The sequence below is a fragment of the Clytia hemisphaerica genome, unplaced genomic scaffold, assembly GCF_902728285.1.
Source record: "Clytia hemisphaerica strain Z4C2 unplaced genomic scaffold, Clytia hemisphaerica genome assembly, whole genome shotgun sequence".
NCBI classification, from domain to species: Eukaryota; Metazoa; Cnidaria; class Hydrozoa; order Leptothecata; family Clytiidae; genus Clytia; species Clytia hemisphaerica.
The window spans coordinates 2,121,866-2,144,157 of record NW_027103262.1 but is presented as its reverse complement, the minus strand read 5'-3'; the positions used below and the strand labels follow the sequence as shown (position 1 = coordinate 2,144,157).

Below are 22,292 nucleotides of genomic sequence, written 5' to 3'. Positions count from 1 at the left end.
AAACTTACGATTTTTTCATCTGTGACTGTGATGATTTGTCGCTTTTCCTTCTGAATTCTTTGTTTCTTGATACGCCTGTGATGAAGCCGTCTTTCATGTGTAAACGCTTGGAACACATTCTCAAGTATAATTCCATCAGCCTCAAATTTTGTGTACACTCCCGAGCGTTCCGATCACAGAACAATTTCCAAGATGGATTAGTCTTCTTAGCATTTTAATTTGAATTCGAACTTTCTATATTTTCGTCTATCATAGTACTGGATGTTGGGTTCAATTTCGGAATTTTCGAAAATTATTTATCATTTTCATTGTTAGTAATATCGCCATCGAACTTTCGCTTTCCAGATGAGGATGCAGTTTCTTCTGTTGTAACTTCCATATTTTCTGTGTATTTTCCAGGTACTGTAATGCAATTTCTTATTTTCCACTGTAACATAAAATAACACGTCTATGAAATTTCTCCCTATAAAGAAGATATATTGTTTAAAAATTATATCAAATGTATGGTATTCCAACTCTAAAGTAGTTAAAACGCGGTTGAACCTATAAATAATCGATGAATGTAGTGTGTTAAAGTTTTGTTCCAAGTGAGCCAATCCAGCATCACAATCAAGCAATCAACTTAACTCTTTCCGGACGAGAGAAATGCACATTTTGAAAAAACAAAACAAATATTTTTCACGACGTCTGGCGCATGCGAGACGATTGTTTTAGTGGGTACGGTGCCCCAAATAGACCTTTTATACTCAAAATTTCATGCTCTTTCCAACATCAGCTGGACGAGCTTTTGGGAAAGCTTGGTTATCGAGATATATCCATTTAAAATCTGGTCTCTAGTATGGGCCAGCCGGTGGCCCACTTGTCCAGAAAGGGTTAAGAGAAAACAACACAAGTCTTCCAGTTGATAAATAATACTAGTAATAAATAGAATAAAGAGAACTATCATAAAATATATCAAATTTAATTTGAACTTTGATATAAGTAACGCAACAATATAACCTAATACCGTATTACTTCGATAATAAACGCCCCAGGCATTTGTCAAATTTTAAGGATTTATTCGAGAGAGAGCGTTTTTCGAAGTAACAAGGTACTTGAAAATAAATAGATAACAAAATAAGATCAGCTTTTAAAAATATTTGGAGAAGCGATCTCCATTTTCTTGTTCACTTTCTTCTCCTTCACTAACGCCCTCACTGGCGCCCTCTCCAACACCCTCGCTACTACTATCTTCTATAACAATGATCTCAGCTTCATTGACCAAAACTACGTTATGATCATCTATATTTGTTGATTGTCTTTTCTTCTTTATTTTTCTTTTCTCATTTCTTTGTTTATTCTTCCTACTTACAGCCAATGATTTGTCACGATTGGAAACGAACTGGTTCATATCGATATTATTTTTGTCACAATATTTCTCGATAAGTTCGTTGAAATATTTGTAGGATTCACATAATAGTTTCTGTAAATAGATCAAGTTCAAGAATTTAATTGGGGGGGGGGGGGGGTTGTAACATTCCGGGTGGGTGGGAAGCTTTAGTAGCTGTGGGGGAGGGTGGAAGGGTGGCGATGAATGTCAATCATATGGTCCGACCCACGGCATGTGCCACTCTTAATTGTAGGTTTTTCGAGACCCTCGAAATGCATTGTAACTTTTGATAGAGTGCACTATATAATCTTCCTTTAGCTGGATACACTCTAAGGGTGTGTTTGGGGATTACTGAATTACAAGTCTGACGGTAAAAATCTGATTATCTTTATAGTTTCGACTCGCACCCATTTTGATTTGTTTTGCACATTGTGTCGACAACTCAGGTTCATTTTGAGATGGCTTCAGCAAATTAAGATATGAAATATAACTACATTGTAAGGGTCAGAAACGTTCGATAAAGTGCACTGTAAGGGTACGTTTTCATTTCATTTTGAAAGCCATTTTTTTGACGGCACATTCCCAAAATTTTTAATTAAAAAGAAAAAGTTTTCTTACATGTTTCTTGATGGGATGGTTTGACTTTGGAATTATTTGCTTTTGACTAACATGCCATTTCTTTCTCGCTTCCTGACATTGTTGGATAAATGGCTTTGGTACAATGTCTTTCATTTCAGCATCAGTATACATGATCATTGAATGAATTGGTTCTTTACTTCTTGGGAATGTATACAAATTGGTTCCTGACCCAACGAGGACGTCTTTCGCCAATTTCATACATCCGTTTATATCGTCATTAAAATCAGTTTCACTTTCGTTTTCGAGAAGTTTCATTGGATCAATGTTGTTTTCAACACAATATTGTTCAATCAATTCGTTGAAGAGTTTGTTGGATATTTGAAACATCTAAATACGAAAAAAAGCCATTCAAACTTGTCACTTTTTGGTGCTATGTTCTCGCTAGGAGGCACTGTTTTTGAATTTCCTACAGAAGTCATGCAAGGTGGATAAATGTGAACCGAACATCTGACCCTTGACCCTTAGATCAACTAATATTCATTCAAAGGTAATTTGCTACAATATCGACCTTTAGAGGGATTTAAGCAAAGTAAAGAACCCGACCTACAAGACGCACACACAACAAATCGTTTCCAATTCGCGTTAAAGTAATGAGATACTCTCGGGAACCTAATAGCCGCCTCCCCCCCCACTAATTAATTTTTCGAAAATTTTCCACCCAGGACATTTTTGTTCCAACCCCCCCCCCGCTTATTAATTTTTGGGAAAATGTTTTTGAAAGTTCCCTCTTTTGTCCCAATTCAGCTGTATTAGCCTCCTTCTCAAAATTTTTCCACCCAGGACATTTTTATTCCAACCCCCCCCCCCCCGCTTATTAAGTTTTGAGATTTTTTCCACCCCCCCAGCTTATTCTAATCCCCCCGGCTATTAGGTACCCAAGAGTAAACTCCTAAACTCACCAAGCGTTTTACGTTAAGTTTCTCCACTTCAGATGGGGCGTTCTTTAATTCTCTCTCCAAGTTCTTATCTAAAAAATCGCGTTGTTCGCCTTGAAAAGCAACAACTGCACTGTCAGGTACAATACCACATAGTTCTTTCAATTGATAATACCCCATTGTTTCAAGAGGTCTTTGGCTTTGTAAAAGCTCCTTCGGGTCAACATCGATAGTCTGTGTTGTGTTGATTAAATCCGTGGTCTGTTGGCAGGATAAAGAATTCGCTTCGGTCTCGTCTTTGGTTAAACCCATGGTCTTCTGATATGATAATGAAGTTGTTTCAGTTTCGTCGCATCTTACAGTTGGCATTGGCATTATTCGTAGAGATTTTCCTCCGCTTGTAAAGCTTGTAAAGCTTTCTGTATAGCCTACAGGTTGAATTTCAGACAAGAACTCGTGATGATGATAAGATGTTGTGTCAATTCGATGCATGAGAGGTTGGTGGTAGCGTAAAGGCGTGTTAATTTCGTCGCAATTTACATTTGAAGTTATGATCGTATCAGTGTCTTGTATTAATGGCTGTACCATAATTCCACGTTCAATGCTTGTGCAGCCGCCAGATTGAACATCGAATGGAAAATCGTTCCCAGAATTCCTTAAACATTCAGAGCTTAATTGCTTTTGGTTATCATTAATAATTTGGTGATTTTGAACTGGTGTGATGTTCTTCTTTTTCCTTTTGTTCTTTTTCTTTTTGTTCTTTTTATTTTCGTTGAACGATTTCAAGTTGATGACATGGTTGGCGTAATATTCTTCTATCAGTTCGTTGAAATATTTGAATGATTCGCATGAAACTCTCTAAAAGTTAAAGGTCTGGTGCTCAATAAAAAAACATAAAAATATCATATATAATAATAAGCCTAATTTTTCTAAATGAACCAAATGTTTTATAAATTTAAATTCAACTTTCAAATTCAAAAACAATGCAGACAAACAAGAAAATCAAAAACGCAAAAAAAGTTAAAAGTATTGTAACGTTTTCCCAAACAGCTAAATAAAAGCTTTAAATTAGGAAAAAAGGTTTCTGACCCGTTTAGTAATTGGCGTTTTCTCAACCAACTCTTCCATCTTTTGACGGTACCAATCCATTCGTTTATTTTCACAATCTGCGATGAACTTTTTCGGACAAGCCCATTTCAATTCAGCTCTACTATACATTTTCATCAAATCAATAGGCTCATGACTTCTTGGATATTTAAGCAGATCTAGCTTTTGTTTTTCAATTCGATTTTTCTCACGATTTTCAAGAGACATCTTTTCTCTTCCATTTTCGAGAAGTCTTAAAGGATCGATACCATTTTCTCGACAGTAATTTTCCACCATTTCGTTGAAAAACTTGTTGCATTGATAGCTTGATTCCTAAAGAGAAGAAGAACATGGAAAATTTTATACTTTCGGCTGAATGCATTCTCTACCCGTGGCGGGGGGGGGGGGCACTCAATGTAAATGACCTACCGTACGCGGGGTCCTTAATTGTCCTTTTTCCAAGCTTCCCAAAGAGCAGTGTAAGTGTAGAAATGAGCAAAAATGAGAAAAAGTGCACTCAAAGGGTGTAAAATTTGACCTGAAAATGGTTTTAAAAACTTTCAAGAAAATGCATTTTCTACCAAATTTCTCAGAATCTGCTAAATTTTCTCTGCACCGTAAGGGTCCGATTTCAAAGGGCTTATTCTGGTCCGAACGTACGGTCGTTATTTAAACCAACCCCCCCCCCCCCGGGTTCTCTGCATATCATGATAAACCCGCTGTTCCCTTGATTGAACCCTATTTTGGCTAGAAAAGGTTTCTAAAGCACTAAAATGAAAGGGCGATACTTTCACTAGCAATATTTCACTTTGGTTAATCAGGCTGTCTAATATCTTCATAGTAGGTTGCTAACATCTTTATTAGAACCTACCGATTTTTTTTTTCGTTTTCAAAAATGCCAACTTCAAATCGCATCAAATCAAATCTCAGACTGGCTTCTGTTCGCTAAACAACAGCAAAAAAAGGTTAAGTTTGGGTTCGTTAGAAAGCTGTTTTAAATCAAGTCCTCATTCGAATTCACGGCAGCCGGAACAAAAATATGCGGCATGATGGAAAAGGCTACAAGAAAAACTATTGGAGAGAAAGAATGTGTAAATCTTACTAAATTTGTATCTGTATTGGAGGGATCTTTTGAATTCTTCGCTTCTCTCTTCAACTGGCGATATTTCTGATTCTTTTCCTTTTTAAGAGCGTCGACCACATTTTCTGGTACAATTCCATGAAGTTCATATTTGGTATACATGCCCATTGACTTTAAAGGTCTTTCCGATCGCAAAACGTTGGTAAATTTCCGAGACTTTTTGGGGCCATTTTGACATGAGTCCGAAATATCTAATTTTGAAATGTTTGTTTCTTCAACACCTTCGTTGACAATACAAGTTGAAGTGGATTTATTTGAGCTCTTCTCATTTTCATTGGGAACACTTACTACCAATTTCGTTTCATCCAATTTCAGAATTTTCAAAGTCTTCACTTCATCTCCGTTAGTCGGATTTGATACTTCATCGAAATATCGTTTGCCAGTTGAAGTAGGCATTCCCTGACTTTCACCTTGATATTCTCATTTGTTTTCTTTGATTCTTCATTTATTTTTATCTTGCTAAAAGTAAATAAATTATTTGGTTTATCCATTTGGATAGAGATATAATGAATGTTGAGGCTGAATACTGGAAGAAGAAAAATATTGAAGAATTTATGAAATTACGAGTGAGCAGAGGGTTCCGAGAAATCAATAAAACTTTGACAGCAATCAGCAAAAAAGATCACGCAGAAATCCACAAAATCTAATTCCCACTAAAATTCATTTTCGTCATCTACAAGGCGTAGGGGTAAAGAGTTAAAAAATGATCCTGATTGGATGTTAAAGTCTGGTTCTGATTGGTTCTTCAACGGATAATTCCTGCAAGTTGATTGGCTCTTCGGATTTGTGTTTTTAACAGAATTTACCTACAGTAGATCTACATACAGTTAACCTTCGCTAATTCGAACGGGGAATATTGTTTGTTCGAATTACAGAGATATTCGAGTTTCATAAAGTATTTTAAAATGGTTTCTCCTTGATCGGGGCTGGGAACAAGTTTGGAATGTAAAAAGATTCGAATAAGAGAAGTGTGGATAAGTGAGAGTCCATTTTGTCTTACATATGTATCAAAATCTAGCAACAAATCTACCTTATTACACGAATTTTAATTAAGAGACGTGTAATTAAAACGAATGCAAAATTTTTGTGTTAATAAAGACACCGTTGATTTTTGAAGGCTCACTCTAAAGTTTACATCTGCTCATTCAAGTTAATTTGATGTCGTGTTCATTTCAAGGCCGTTAAAATACTTCCATAGTGATATTCATGTAATAAGGTAGATTGTTCCGAAGTCAACCAATGATAAGAATAATAATAGCATAGCATATGAAGATACAACTAATTACAATGTTTTCAATAAAAATTGAAAAAGCGATCACTTGAATCAGCCTCGCTTTCAAAAGCAAACGAATCGTCTTCATCAAATCTTTCATTCCCATCAAAATCTTCATTTGTTTCGTTATATCCCTGAAAATCATCATATCCTTCTAGACTTTCATTGGCAACTGATCGTTTCTTCCCCTTTCTCTTTTGTTGTTTTTTATCGAAAACATGTTTCCTTTTTTCAGCCAACGATTTTTCACGATTTGAAATCATTTGGTTCATAACGATGTTATTTTGTTGACAATATTCTTCGATCAGTTCGTTAAAATATTTGTACGATTCGCACAATATTTTCTAAAAGTAAAATCAAATAACGCATTACTTCGATTCTAATGGGCGTTTATTAATTTTTTTGGTTTTGGGAGGGGCGTTTATTTGAAGGAGGAGGCTTTTATAAAATAATTTATAGCCAAGGTCACTTTGAATTAGCGTAAACTAGAAATTTGTATGAGTCTCAATGTCATAGATCATTTCGAAACTTTTGGAAAACCATGAAATTATTACCTTTCTTTTGATATTATAAGTTTTTTGAACGTACAAGAGCAATTAAAGGTTTTGTTTTTAAATAAGAGTGATATCGTTTATTTACTCATCAATTTTAATTCACAAGCTTTTTTCATATTGGATTGACACGGATGTGGAGCAAGATTGATCAGAAAGTGGAAAAGAAAAACATTTTTTGCTTACAGTATGTGGCCCCCAAAACGTCGATCAAATTTAAAATTTCTCTAAAATCTAGAGGAAAAGACGTTTTACAAAAATTCTTGCTGCATGAAAAACTTTAACATCTCTACTTTATTTCCCAGAAGTTCCTTTTCAAAATTTTCAATTTCAACAATATTTTTCAATGGCTTAAAGATAGGCAGCTTTTTTCTAATGGCCCCGAAAACGGAGGTTTGCAATTTTAGCGATTTCTCGAGATGTGAATACAAAATTTTGAAAAACTATGTTTGAAATGTGATTTAGAGGGTTTTGGGCATAAATTTGTTTGATAAAATTTTTACAGTATACCCCTGGTTGTCAAAACAGAGGTTTGGGGCTCCCAAAACGTAGGTGTAGTTAAAATCAAATTATTAAGCCCAGTGGTAATAGGGGGAGAAACTATGAACATATTCGTGTTTTCCCTTAAGTTTACGACCCGATGGATGTAAAGTTCATGATTTTTATAAAATATTTCAAGATTTTCAATTATGCAAAGTCCAAACCGAAAATTTAGAAGTTTTCAAAATGACAATTTTGATTTAAATAAAACCAATCTCTTTTGAAAATAGTTCCATTCATGTATGGAATATGCTGTGAAAATTTTAGAAAAACAGCTTAACTGAAACTGAAAATATTAAGCTTTAAAGGTATTTTTCTCCTACATTTTGCAAAGAAATGACAGAATTTGCCGTTTTTGCTGATTCAGCAAACATTTTTATATGTAATATTAATGTTTTGTTATAAACTATTATTTCAAGCTGACAGAAATGGAATTCCAAGATTTTTTGCTGTTTCTTCTATTTAGAATTTTCGATTTTATCAATGCTGGTTCTAGGACACCAAAATATACTGTAGATCAGTATCATAATATAACAATAGCAAGACACTGTCCTGATATGAAATATGTGTCAGATATGAAACGGGAACACTTTTGTAAAAATAAAACCTTTGATACAAATGAGGGCGTCGTGCAAACGAATAAATATTTACAAATTTGTTATTTTTATTGGAACCTTATTTTGTCTTCTCGTTATTATTTGAGTACGAATAATATGTCAATTGAGGGCAGTAGAAACGGGTCAAAATCATTTTGTATATTAAAAGAATAAAATCAGTATCGTACATTTTTTCCTACATATCATACTTCCTTACAGCTACCTATTACAAATAATGAGCCTTTTTAGAGGGGAAGCGTTTATTCGAAAGGGTGTTTCTTTGGGAGGGGGTTCTTTAATGAATTTTTCCTCAAAAGGAGGGGCGTTTAATCGAGGGGGGGCATTTTTTCGAAGTAAAACGTACTCCAAAGTGTGATGTTTTTTTGTCAGCGCATTTAGACTAATTCTTTTGAGAGTGGATTCTGCGTTGGAAACAAAATAGTTTTAAACGGTGAAAAAAAATGCAGCTATCATTATTTAATTTTTCAAGAGCTAAAAAAGGGTACACTCAACAATTTCGAGGCACAAGTTGAATAGTTTTAACAACTTTTGAAGCTAAACAAAAACTAAACTGCATTGCAATAAAACCTGAAATGCCATCACTTAATTTAATTGGCTTAACAATATTCTTTTGCTTACATGTGTAGTTACAGGGTTGTGTTTCTGAACTGCTTTCTTTTGATCTTCTTTGAATTTTTGGCGTTTCCTTTGGCAATCTTTGAACACATCGATCGGTATGGTATCTTTCATTTCTAAATCTCTGTACAATTGCATAAAATGGAGTGGTTCTTTGCTTCTCGGCAGCCTGTTCCAATCAATCCCAGACCCAACATGAACATCTTTCGCCACTTGCATACATCCATTGGGTTGCTTTTTCGGATCGATTTCACTTTCGTTTTCGAGAAGTTTCATTGGATCAATGTTGTTTTCAACACAATATTGTTCTATCAATTCGTTGAAGAGTCTGTTGGCTATTTGAACCATCTAGAGACAGAAAAAGTTGATTTGACTTTTACGGAGCAACAATGCCAATCACATTTTTTTAACACAAAAGATATAAGTGGAATCACTGATACAGTAAACAAATTAATAAGAAGAGGGTAGTAAAAGAATGTAATTGAATGAAAAGTTTGCGCTTTGCTATAATTGAAGGTTTTTTTTTTAAATAAGAGTGATAACGTTTGCTTATTCATCAATTTTAATTTACAAGCTTTTTCACATTGGATTGACGCGGATGTGGAACAAAATTGATTTAGAAAGAGGAAAAGAAAAACAATTTTTTACTTAGGCGAGGCCGATTTAATTGGTTATTTTACGGGCCAAGCTACCCAAAAATGAAGGTCGGTCAGTCGGCCAAAAAACAAAAATAAAAGTAGAATTTCATCTATAAAATCTCCTATAAAGGTAGTGAAATCTTGACAAAAAATGCAAAATAGAAAATAAAAAGGCACAGAAAGTCCAAATTTATGGATAAATTGAAAAATTGAAGATTAATTTCTCAAAACCTTGGAAAAACAACCAAAATTTTGGAAATTTGGTATACTGTAAAGCAATGAAAATAAAAATGTACAGCCAAAATCAATCTTATTTTTATTTCGATTTTTGGAATTTAACGGTCGGTCGGGCCCGTAAAACAACTAATCAAATTGGTCTCGCCTTATATAAGCATAATTTAACATTAGGAAGACACTGTTCCGATATGAAATATGAAATCTGATATGAAACGGGAACACTTATGTAAAAACAAAACCTTTAAGGGCAGTTAGTAGTAGTGCTAGGTTTTTCTCCGTAATAAATTTCTTGCTCGTTGGAATCGGAAACCCCATTTTATCTAGAGGCACTTACTTAACGTGCATATATCTCTTAGAAAATAGTTGAAAAATATTTCAAAGTACCCATGTATAACGTCAATGATTCCTTCCTCTTTTGAATCAATTATTTTTTTCAACGGTACTAATTAACAATAAATGGTCGTAGAAAAAGCGAGAAATGAAACAAAAATTTAATGAATGGACTAGTCGTCACGGATAATTACAGTCCATTTCAGGGTCGAAATTGATCATGGGTAATCAGGACCACCGCACTCTCACAAAAACTTTCTGTTGGTCTAAGTTTTGGATGTTTTTGCGTCTAACCGACGGGAAGCCGTTATGGAGGCACACTTAGTCCTGATTACCAATGATCCATTTCGACTGTAAAAACGGCCAATGACGAGTGTTGCGTTGTTTCATATTTTTTCTTTTAAGAAACTTTAGTTTTATTCTTCAAAAATTTGAGCCTTAAATGTTTCTTACATGTTTCCATGGAATTATTATAGACACTGGAAAAACAACGAGCTGATTTTTGCCAATTTCTCATGTACAAGCCTTGTCCGCAGTAATGACATTATTGTTCACCCTGCTTCCACCATTAAATGATTTTTGGAAGTATTTTAATTGCATTTCTCATCAAAATACAGTTATATATAAACTTATCAAATAAACTCATCTAGTTAATTACTACTTATACGTCGTTATGACGTTTTAAATTCGAGAAAGATGCAAAAACATGTTATGTATAAGAAATTGAATATTGACACCAGAAATTTTTGAACTTCAATCCCAAAAAATTCACCGTGCCACCACGTGCCACCAAAAGATTTTCATACCACAGTGGAGCTATGAGACTCACATCTAATATATGTCAATCTCAGCTCTTCTCGGAGAAATATTGGAAAGATATTCCCAATTCAAAGTTTCGTGTCATTATAAGCATTTTGTTTGATTTTACTCGTCTGATGATTTTTTTCTCACACCAGATTTCATAAATGTATCCATTTGGTATTCTAGCATTTATTGGCAAACTTTTGGCCAGCAAAAGTACGAATAAAAAAAGTTAGAGAACTTTTTAGAAATTAGAGTATAATAAATCCATGATGTTTCTAAACTTTGTCAAGCTTTAAAGGACGCATGTCGTTAATACAATAGTCTAATAGACTAATCTACGGTACTTTCCTATCTTTTATAGTGATTTTCTGACTTTATCAAGTGTTTCTAGCTGTTATGTAAGTATTTTTCTGGAACTTTGCCCTGATTGGAAGGTTCTTAAAAAAACGAATTAAAAATGTTATTTTCTCATTCTCAGCCTCATCATGTTTCTTAGACGTTTCTTAGTTTTCAGGCATCATGAGTCTCGTGTTTCTTAAAAGTGTGTTTTCTTAAAAAAAACGTATACCTTTCGTCTTGCAATCTTTTTCTCAGCTCTCTTGGAGGCTTTCTTCAATTCTTTCCTCAAGTTCTTCTCTAAAAACTTTCGTTGCTCGTATTGAAAAGCGACAATAACACTTTCAGGCACAATACCAGATAATTCATCAAGTTGATAAAATGTCATTGTTTCAAGAGGTCTTTGGCTTCGTAAAACTTTATCTGAATTAAGATTTATATTTATAGCCTGATTCATGGTCTGTTGGCTGATTAAAGGTTTTGTGTCGAGTTCGTGGCAATTAGCATTTGAGGTGGAAAGCATATCAACGTTCTTTGATGCCTGACCGGAGCTTCCCTCAAAACTCATGAAACCTTCTGTTTGAGAATCCGATGTAAAATCGTGGCTAAAATTTCCAGTAAAAGATGTAGAGTTTGCTGCAGAAGCAGAGGAGCTTGAATATTTTGGTTTATCATTATTTTGATGGCTTCTTATTGTCTTCTTATCCTTTCTGTTGTTTTTATCTTGGATGAACGATTTCAAATCAATGTCATGTTGGGTGCAATAAGTCTCAATCATTTCGTTGAAATATTTGAATGATTCGCATGACACTCTCTAAAAAATATTAAGAACATTATTAGGTACAAAATGAAAACTATGTAATAAAAAAATTTCTGAACCTAACGTTTGAACCAATTGGGGTAAGAGATCAAAAGGCGTACGCTCAAGCCAAGCCAACATTTCCATTTATAAAGTGTATAAAAGGGTCGAGATCGAAAATTTCGCCATAGTTACGTACCCTCTGGCCTTATACGCGCTTTTTTATAAGAATGGTGTTTTTACATTTCATCATGGATATTCTTAGCTTTTTGGAGAAAAATACTCCTAAACTATCATTACGGTATCCTTAGGTTAGGATCCCAATTCAACTTCAATTTTACATGTAATATATACATCATACAGAATATCACCATCATAGGGTTTGGCAGCAGAATCTTTAAGATTCTGCTGCCAAACCCTATGATGGTGATATTCTTAGCATATTCTTAATTCTTTCGGGCCGAGTTCATCATGAATATTCTTATAAAGTTTATTCTTATAAAAGGAAAAGCATGTAGTTGCTATATTTCTTTGGCCCCTCCAGCCCATTTCTTACCCTTTCAGTAATTGGAGTTTTGTCAGTCAATTCGTCAGCCTTTTGACGGTACCAAGCCAATCTTTTATTTTGACAATCTGCGATGAACTTTTTCGGACAAGCCCATTTTAATTCAGCTCTACTATACATTGTCATCAAATCTATAGGTTCTTGACTTCTTGGATATTTATGCGGATCTAATGTGATATTATCGATTCGATTGTCACGATTTTCACGAAATAGCTTCAATTTTTCTCGTCCGTTTTCGAGCAGTGTCAATGGATCGATACCATTTTGTCGGCAATGATTTTCGATCAGTTCGTTGAAGATTTTGTTGGATAGGTTACATTTCTAAAATGAGATTTAAACCATAAGTTCAAACAAAGTAAAAGTTTCTGACGATCAATTACCAGCTTATTAGATGGCAGATGACGGAGGGGCTTGGCAATTCATAGTTCGGAAGGGGGTCACTACCCCCTACCCTAGAGTAGAGCTACCCCTTACCCTAGGTGCTCCCCATTTTCAAATTTGATGCTACCCCTTTTATAATCCTAACATGATTCTACCGGTGAAAAAGCAACAACAAATAGTGTAAATAGAAGCAAATAATAAGGAAATCTGAAGGCATTGCATTGTAAATCAAAAATTAAAAATCAAACTTCGAATTAGGGAAAACGTAAAAAACACACCACTGACAGTCTAACCCTCTCCCTTTCTAGATGAACTATGGGAATACGACCTTCAAGATGTATTTTGACATAAAAACTCTTCTTAGATTTGACCGGGAAATTTAGCACTTGGATAGGATTAATTCAAGTATACCAGACTTTTAGAAGGATACAAAATTTAAGTTGAAATAAATTTTGAAAATTAGAATAAATCTTACTTCTTTCCAATCAGATTTGTCTTTTGACTTCGATTCTTTTCTAGTTTTACGTAAAGTCATATTCTTTTCCCTTTTAAAAGCCGCAACAACATTTTCTGGTATAATTCCATGCAGTTCATACCTATGGTACATCCCCATTGAATGCAAAGGTCGTTGTGATCGTAAAACGTTGCTATACTCCGAAGCTGGATGAGATTTAACATTTTCTGCCGATGGCAAATCGTCCGCTTTTGATATGTCCGTATTTTCTGTACTTTCGTCAAATGATACAGAACTGATTTTGTTCGATTCTGATATATTCACAATTTCAGTAGTGTCATTGGTACCTCTATTTGCTTCAATAGTTTCGTCCCTCTTCGAAACTTTTGGTTCAATTTCTTCTTCTTTCATAAAATCCTCATTGAGTTTTCGTTTTCCAACTAAAGTTGATGTTTCTCCTGCCGCAACTTTATCTAGATTGTCATCCATTTTTTATTAAATTTTCACTTTGGATTTAATTATAATCTTAAACAACAAAATCACAATTTATAGAGCAATTATTCACAAGGCTTTACTAGATTACTTCGCAAGCTTTGGTATTCGGTGTCCCAGAAAAAGTCCCCTTCTTTGAAATTAATTTTCTCGAGTTCTATGAACTTCTAAATAATCAATTCTTTGCATTCAAAAGAGGAAGGATAAACTTTAAGGGGTCATTTGTTAAATAATGTCAAATAGTCAAGTAGATCTAAAGTAATGGTCTAAAAAAGCGAAAAATGAGGGTATTCAAGTTGAAAATTTAAGTTTATCCTTCCTCTTTCTAAAGCAAAAGAATTTATTCTTTATAACAATTCATAGAGCTCGTGAAAATTCACTTCAAAGAGGGGGACTTTTTTCTGGGACACCTCAGGTGGACACCCAGTGGTATAAATAAAGTTCGCACGGCCGGCTCCACAATAATGATGTCAATATTAGGAACCACTGCTTTTCAAATTTGATTTTTAGTATTCTAGGCTTCTACTAAGTTCAATCTTATCGAATTTTTTCATCCAGTATGGGTGGAAGCCATTTTGGTTCAAAACGTTGTCATTCTCCTCGTGCCCGGGGGGGCGGTGTCCAGGGTCGTGGTTTGGGAGGATTTTTCTTTGGTCTTACTTGATTGACTGTGGAAATAGCAGCATTATCTACGAGTGTTGACCGACCAAGAATTTTGGACACTTCTCGTGGTATAGCACCAGCAGCACCACCAGTGTTTACATTGGACATAGCGGTAGCACTATCTGTGATATTTGATCGACTATGAAAGGACGCTTCCAGGTGGTTCGACATTACCAGCAATAACACTCATTTGACCAAGTGTGGACGGCGTGACATTAACATTTTTTAAGTGATAGACATTTGAGTCATGACATCAGGAGATTTGGCTCTGGCGCGTTTCCTGGCAGGCTTTTTTTTGACAGCATTGTTGACGTTGAAGGTTGTTAACTTTTTCAAGTTCCCAGAAAACTTCTTCTCAACAAACCAATGTATGTAGCGATTTATATGATTTTCATGTAAAGCAACTGCAACTGTGTGGGAACAAATTTCATGTGCCCCATAACCCAAACACTTTTTGTCACATGTGATTCCGCCAGACAAGAGGATTTTGACGATATGAGGATCTTTGTCTGATGAACTGCGGACGAAAATCTCGTTTGGATGAAAGCCAGATCGTAATCCATCTTTTAGAAACAACTCAGCTTTGGATCTCAGGGTGTGAACATCGGTCTCACTAAAAATCTTGAGCAGCTCATCAAATGCATCTCTTTCACTTTCTTTAAGCGGGAAGGACACAGCAGCAAGGGCAACATACCTACCTTGAGTTACCTTGAGCTTGTTTCGTAATATCTTTACGCATCCATCCTGTGAGGACCGATATAAATTTTCATATTGATGATGCTGTTTGTTTCAGCTCGTCTCATCATAGTGTAGCCAGTCACGAGTGGCTCGTCGGGAACTGTAAAAAGATATTTATCCAGCTCAGTTTTGAATTTCAATTTCTTGCACCCAGTGAGATCCCTTAGACGTTTTGGCAGCGAGTTGAAAAGCCTTGGTCCTTGGACTTTAAAACTTGAGTATGACTTTTTGCCAGGGCCCCCTTTTCACTAGTGGTATGTGACATTTTCTTCCTTGTCTGGGATTGGCATAGAACGTGATTGTCCCAGGATTTGGGACAAGCTTCTCAATAATACACCAAGTGTATATGATAATATATCTTTCACGCCTTCTCTGCAGTGAAAACAGTTTTAATGTTTGTAGTCTTTCCCAATATTTTTGGTTGTGTAGGTTTTTAATCCTCCTTGTGAATGATTTTTGGAGATCTTCGATCTGCTGGATCAGATTAACTTCATTGGGTGACCATAGTTGAGAACAGTTGTCGATGTGTGGTATGACTAAAGACTTCCAAAGAGTGAGCATGACATCATGTTCTCTTGAGCTGAATGTTCTCAGAATCCAACCAATGAGTATCTGTACTTTTTCTACAATGGTTAGAATATGTTGGTTGAATTTCGCATCGTCTGACATGGTAACACCAAGATCCCTTGTTGAAGATTTGGTTTGGATTATCTTTCCTTCACCTGTGAAATAACTGGTGGCTGGTCCGTTTCCATAATGGAGATGCTCGAACTTTTTTCCATTTAACATCATTTTGTTTATGGTCGACCATTGATAAACATTGTTAAGGTCGTTTTGTAGGTGAAAACTGGTCAATGATGTTTTGGATTCCTTTCTTTACTCGTGTGTCATCAGCAAAACTTGCAAGTTCTGCTTTGGTTGTCCCTTCATCAATGTCTGATATCATGATGATGAAGAATAATGGCCCAAGAACCGATCCTTGAGGTACTCCTGATTGAATTTTTGCCTGGTACGACTTGTGACCGTCTACAAATACTACTTGGTTTCTGTCTTGAAGAAATGACTTAATCCATTTAAGTAGTTTGTCTGTTATTCCAATAGATTTCAGTTTTGATAGCAGTATCCTGTGGTCGACTTTATCAAATGCTTTTGAAAAATCGAGATATACAACATCTACATCCAATCCTTCTTCTAGTTTTGATAGGATACTGTCATAGTGGCTGAGTAATTGACTAAGGCATGATCGCCCTTCCCGGAAACCATGCTGTGTTGGGTTGAACAAGTCATTGTTGTTGATAAATTCGACTATCTTCTTTCGAACTATTTTTTCAAACTCCTTGGTGGACGTAAGTGATACTGGCCTGTAGTTAGATGGCTCTCCTTGATCTCCACCCTTTGATATTGGTGTGATATGATTTCTTTTGTGAATCTCCTCTGTTACTTCATGGTTCAGACAGTTCCTCCAGAATATTGCGAGTGGCTTAGCAAGTTCTTCTTTGCAATTTTTCAGCAAAATCGCAGGAAATCCATCAGGACCTGGGAGCAGAGTTTGGTGACAATGTTGAGATTGCTTCAATGAAGTCTTTTTCGTCAAAGTCTATGTCTTTTAGCACGTTTGGACATATTGTTGGATGAGTGACGTCATTTTCCGATGGTACACTGAAAACCGATGTGTATTGGTCTTGGAGTATATTAGCAATACGGTCAGCATCATATATCAAAGAATTATTTTTGTCACGCAGTGGTCCAACTTTGGAATTTGATTTACTACCGGGTGACCCACGAAAAAGTTCGGACCTTTCTCGGCGTCTTGAGGCCGAACAAATGTCCCAAAGTGCTCGGAATTTTGGTATTTAAAAAGTAGATATCCTAACTTAAAATTTGAGCTATCACTTTTTAAATTTGACCAACTAGTTCTCTACTTATGACCTTTTAAACTCAAAATTCACTTTTCGGAAAGTGTAAAAAACACGTAAAAAAGAGGTATTAAATTAATGCAATCAATTAGAAAATCTCTTATAAATTGACTTATTTAACGAGTTTTATGACATTAATAATTATTAAAAACACCTTTTAAAGTAGTTTTTGTTTAAACCAAGACTAGTTTTTATCAAAATTGGCACTTTCAAGGAATTTTCTCAAAAACTGTATATCAAAAACGTCTAAAAATACCTAATTTGATACCCCTTTTTTACCTGTTTTTTACACTTTCCGAAAAGTGAATTTTGAGTTTAAAAGGTCATAAGTAGAGAACTAGTTGGTCAAATTTAAAAAGTGATAGCTCAAATTTTAAGTTAGGATATCTACTTTCTAAATAATAAAACTCCAAGCACTTTGGGACATTTGTTCGGCCTCAAGACGCCGAGAAACGTCCGAACTTTTTCGTGGGTCACCCGGTATGCTTTTTTGCATATGCATAAAAAAATTTAGGATTGTTTTTTATTGATTCTGTTGCCTTCCTTTCCTGGCTTTTCTTCTCTGATTCGTAGGATAGCTTTAGTTTAGTTTCAATGTCTATTATATTGAAAGCTTTTGACCTTTTTATATTCGACTGGGTTGAAAATGAGGTTTGTTTTCCTGATGTCCAATTCAGATATGGGAGGGTTGATTAGAATGGGCTTCAGATGACTTTTCAAGATGTATGGTGACGGCAGACCAACATAGGCGCAACCAACGTCATACTGCTGTTTTTGACTAATTTCTTCATATCCTATTGAAGGTATGAATGTCCTTTAACTGAAACTTTTGCCACCTTTTTATTTTAGCATTTAGCGATTCTGGGATATTGGTCGTCTGCAGACTATCCCAAAAGCCATTCTTTTTGGAGTTGATTACCAAGGAATGATTAAGAACATCTTCCTTTTTGTTCTTGATAAAGTATTTGGAAAATTTAGGTTGCTTTTTTTCTGATGATTCTAATCTGTCCCACAGAGAAAATTAGAGTTTAACTCTAAATATCGCGTTTTAGTTGGAAATGCAATAGGACCATCTCAAGTCAAAACCCCCAAAAATCGCCTAACTTTTTCAAAAGAACTTTTTTGACTTTAACAAAGGATAAATAAATGAGGTTAACTTATTTTTATTTGCTACTTTACATGCTAACTCAAAATTTATTCAGGTTCACAATGATATATACATTATAGAGGTTAAGTGTTGAATTTAAAGAGATATTCTTGGTCAAAGTAGGGTTAAGAATATGAGGTTAACTTGCACTGAGGTTAACCTAATGGTCCTTAAAGATAGACCAAAATTGGTATGAAATGTGAGGTTAAAGTAAAAATAAATGATTGGGTTTTACTATTTAATGATTGGGCAACAAGGTAGGCTAGAAAAAAATGAGGTTAACATTTCAAGTAGGGTGTAAAATTTGAGGTTATTTCACAAAAACACCCTAATTGTGAGGTTAACAATGATATTTCAGTCTAATTTTGGATATCAGACAAACAGTAGCCTATTATCAAAAACAACTAAACATGAAAAATTATATTTTGGTATAAAAAGTGAGGTTAACTCGTATTACTTGAGAGACACAAGTACCTGAGAAAGGGGTTGATTTTAAGCTTTCAGATAACCTCATAAAAAGGGAAAATTGTGTGATAAAAATAGTGGGATCCATTATTCAATGGTTGAGGAACAAGGTAAAGTAGAAAAAATGAGGTTAATATCTTAGTTTGGGTACCAAAAGTGAGGTTATTTGTGAATTGGGCTTATGGGTTTTTTAATTCTTTGTTGTATACTTTAATGACTTATAAATCTGTTTTTGATATCAATACTGAGCTTAAAAGTAAAGCTTTTAAGTCTTAATTAAGTCTGAATTAAAAATCTTTGAGGTTAACTTTTTATCGTAGTATACCTTAAACGTTTTTCGTTCAGTTGTTTAAGTTTGAAGGTATAAGCTAAAACATCCTACTTTTTAAGGTTGTTTAACCTCATTTTAAGAACCTTTTTGGTCTATTTCATATTTTTTTATTTTAGTTACTTTATGAAAACTTTTAAAAAGTAATTTTGTTCCTGTAGCTTTAATAGAATAGAACTATTTAGGTCAATTAGAGAAGCAAATTTCTCACATTCCTTAACATAGAGTTCTAATTTTAACCTCAATTTTTAACCCTACGTTAGAGCAAAGATTGTCAATTTCATAAAAACCCTATTGATCTAAGCTTCTAGTATCATTTTACTTTTGTCCCATAATTTAATACACATGCTAGCAGAAGATATGGTTAAAAATGTGAGGTTACTTGTTACCATTTTTTTAACCTCATGAATTGCACCTTCCTTGTGGGAAATCTCTAACCTTTTTTAAACAAGCTGGATATTTGAAGCCTTTTTGATGACTCCCTAATAATTTTTTCCCCAATAATTCAATAAGCGTCTCTATATTTTGAGGTTAACAAAAGTCTATAAATTGTCATATTAACCTCAAATAACAAACCTTTTTCAAGTTTTTTTTTCATTTTTGGGTATAAGCCATCAATTATTACCAACCCTCAAAATTTCAACCTTTTTAGATAAAAAATGAAGATTATATGGCCAATTATGTAAATTTTCCACTTTTTCCTCAAAAAAATTAACTTTTTCTTAGGCGACATTGATTTGAGATTGTCCAATACCACAATGGCAGACTTGGGCAAATTTCTGACCCAAACCATTTTCATTCTCCCAGAGTATTTTCAGAATACTTTCAACACCAAAAGATCTCAGGACCCTATTTGAAACCATTTTTGAGATTTTAACCTGAGAAAATTAGACTTTAACTCTAAATATCGCGTTTTAGTGGGAAATGCAAATTTGCTAATTTCTAACCCAAACCATTTTGGTTCTCCCAGAGTATTTCCAGAATACTTTCAACACCAAAAAATTTCAGGACATCATTTGAAACCATTTTTGAGATTTTTAGCCCAAGAAAACCAAGTTTTAGCTTGAAATATTGGCATTTAGCATGAAAACTCAATTTCTAGGGCGCCGTTATGGATTTATAGGAAATTTTTGAAAACTCAAGATTGATTTTTCCTGGAGCTTTCTCTGAAGTGTTTCATTGCTGAAAATTTCAAGTGTGTACCTTAAAAAGTTTAAAAGTTGTGAGTCCTCAAAAATGCTGCTTTCATGCATTTTGCTACCCAGAATCGGAGAAAATCAGCCTTTTTAGCTTGAATTTGAAACTTTGAGCAATCTCTCTGGGGTTATTTTGTCTTTTTATATTGAATATTAGTACGAGACACCATTTAGAAACCCTTTACTGGGCTTTAATAGTCTTATGGGCAAAAAATGCTATTTTTACTCAGTTTTCGCTTTAGTGCGAATCAAAGACCCCCTGGGTAATGCTGGATTTTTTACCTAGGAGGTTAAAAATTGCGCAAAATGTCTTACAATAGATTAAATTTTCACAAAAAAATACTACACTTTGAATTTTTTGACATCATGCTAAAAATGGTAGTTGACGATCTACCCTAGTTTGGGAAGAAGCACGTCAAATTATCAATATCAGTGACCGATTCATATTTTTGATAGCAAAAATCACATTCATGATCTTGAGAAGTCTGTGTACAATCTCTTTCTATCGGAACTATTTGACAGGTTCAGTATCATATACAATCAATTCAACAATTTTGTCTTTGTTGGTCACTCTAGCACTAGATAGCCCTATCATATGCTTCAGCTGCTGTTGTATTTTGCAGGCCATGGGTCATGCTGTATCATGATGGACAAAATAAAATCCTCCAAAAATTCCTCACAACAAGATTCAAAGCAAATCATTCCCATAATTTTAGAGTTTCTACAATGACAATACCGTAACTTGGTCTAATATCGACACCCCTCCTCTAATTCCGACACCATTTTTATCAGCTGAAATTTATAGAAAGGTTGAAACGATTTTTCTTTGCTTAGTGGTCAGAGAGGAATACACGTTTTTTTTTTTTTAAGAAACTAGTTTTACCAAGCAGCCTCAATGTTTCTTAAGAAATTGGCCTTTTGAGCCTTAAATATTTCTTACATGTTTCTAAACTTTTTGACATAATCAGCCTATTTTTCATGCAAAGATTGGAAGGTTCTAAAAAAACCGTGTTAAAAATGTTATTTTCTCATTCTCAGCCTCAGCATGTTTCTTAGATGTTTCTTAGTTTTTATCTGAAAAAGCTAATTAAAATTCAGAAAACGCGTGTCAAACTAAAAATCAAAAACATTCAAACTGAGCGAGAAATCATTTTCACCAACTTAACGCAACAAGGACAAAAGTTAAAAACCAACAAAACAAAACGGCGACAAACCTTAAAACCAAGGCATTCTGAGCCTCATGTTTCTTAAAAGTGTGTTTCTTAAAAAAAAAACAACGTGTAATCCTTTTTCAATAAGTGATTCAAGCTTTCATATTATTCCTTTCTCTTAAGAAGGGTGTCGGAATTAGACAAGGGATGTCGATATAGACCTTTTTGCCTTTCCATCCGCCATCTTGAATTGTATGCAAAAATACAGGAACGAAAAAGCTGTGGTTGGATTTAGTTGGAAAGTACCGTTGGACGGGGTGAATCGGATACCCGGGGTGAATCGGATAATTTGTTTAATCCCCTCTCATACTTCACTGACGATGTCTTTTCAATTACAAAAACCGGTTTGATAGGGCTCGGTTGACATCACCAAGTCCTTTAATCAAACAGAATTGACAATCGATCAAACGAATCTAACCAAATTGAACATGACCAATCAATTGCAATTCAAATTGTCAAACGGAATTGAATATTATACCCTGAATTTTTCGTATAATTGATTTAGTTGGAAAGTACCGTTGGACGGGGTGAATCGGATACCCGGGGTGAATCTGATAATTTGTTTAATCCCCTCTCATACTTCACTGACGATGTCTTTTCAATTACAAAAACCGGTTTGATAGGGCTCGGTTGACATGACCAAGTCCTTTAATCAAACAGAATTGACAATCGATCAAACGAATCCAACCAAATTGAACATGACCAATCAATTGCAATTCAATTGTCAAACGGAATTGAATATTATACCCTGAATTTTTCGTATAATTGATTCGATTGTGCAAATCTAACATAATCGACAGACATCGAACATACTTGGCGGAAATTGAATGAGATCAACAGCTTGATTAATTGCAATATAACCATTCTAATGTTACCCAGAATTCTA

The 22,292-nt window shown here is 34.7% G+C and overlaps 2 protein-coding genes across 2 annotated transcripts; both read right to left on the bottom strand.

The window, feature by feature from the left end:
- Positions 1-1,039: 1,039 nt before the first annotated feature.
- Positions 1,040-5,587, bottom strand: LOC136800610 (uncharacterized). Its single transcript, XM_067057259.1, has 5 exons — positions 5,072-5,587; positions 3,973-4,302; positions 2,908-3,741; positions 1,988-2,335; positions 1,040-1,462 (listed from the first exon to the last, which is right to left on the bottom strand). The coding sequence occupies exons 1-5, from the start codon at positions 5,504-5,506 to the stop codon at positions 1,130-1,132; spliced, it is 2,280 nt and encodes a 759-aa protein (XP_066913360.1). The 5' UTR covers positions 5,507-5,587; the 3' UTR covers positions 1,040-1,129.
- A 249-nt stretch (positions 5,588-5,836) lies between these two features.
- LOC136800621 (uncharacterized) lies at positions 5,837-13,779 on the bottom strand. The gene is made up of 5 exons (XM_067057271.1): positions 13,272-13,779; positions 12,407-12,736; positions 11,284-11,865; positions 8,710-9,054; positions 5,837-6,727 (listed from the first exon to the last, which is right to left on the bottom strand). The coding sequence occupies exons 1-5, from the start codon at positions 13,737-13,739 to the stop codon at positions 6,404-6,406; spliced, it is 2,049 nt and encodes a 682-aa protein (XP_066913372.1). The 5' UTR covers positions 13,740-13,779; the 3' UTR covers positions 5,837-6,403.
- Positions 13,780-22,292: the final 8,513 nt, after the last annotated feature.

Coding starts and splice junctions, on each gene's coding strand:
- LOC136800610 (XM_067057259.1), bottom strand. CDS start 5,506: ATGCCTACTTCAACTGGCAAACGATATTTCGATGAAGTATCAAATCCG. Junction 3,742..3,972: donor AAACGCCAATTACTAAACGG/GTCAGAAACCTT, acceptor TTTAACTTTTAG/AGAGTTTCATGCGAATCATT. Junction 2,336..2,907: donor AACTTAACGTAAAACGCTTG/GTGAGTTTAGGA, acceptor TTTCGTATTTAG/ATGTTTCAAATATCCAACAA.
- LOC136800621 (XM_067057271.1), bottom strand. CDS start 13,739: ATGGATGACAATCTAGATAAAGTTGCGGCAGGAGAAACATCAACTTTA. Junction 12,737..13,271: donor ACAAATCTGATTGGAAAGAA/GTAAGATTTATT, acceptor ATCTCATTTTAG/AAATGTAACCTATCCAACAA. Junction 9,055..11,283: donor AAAAGATTGCAAGACGAAAG/GTATACGTTTTT, acceptor TTCTGTCTCTAG/ATGGTTCAAATAGCCAACAG.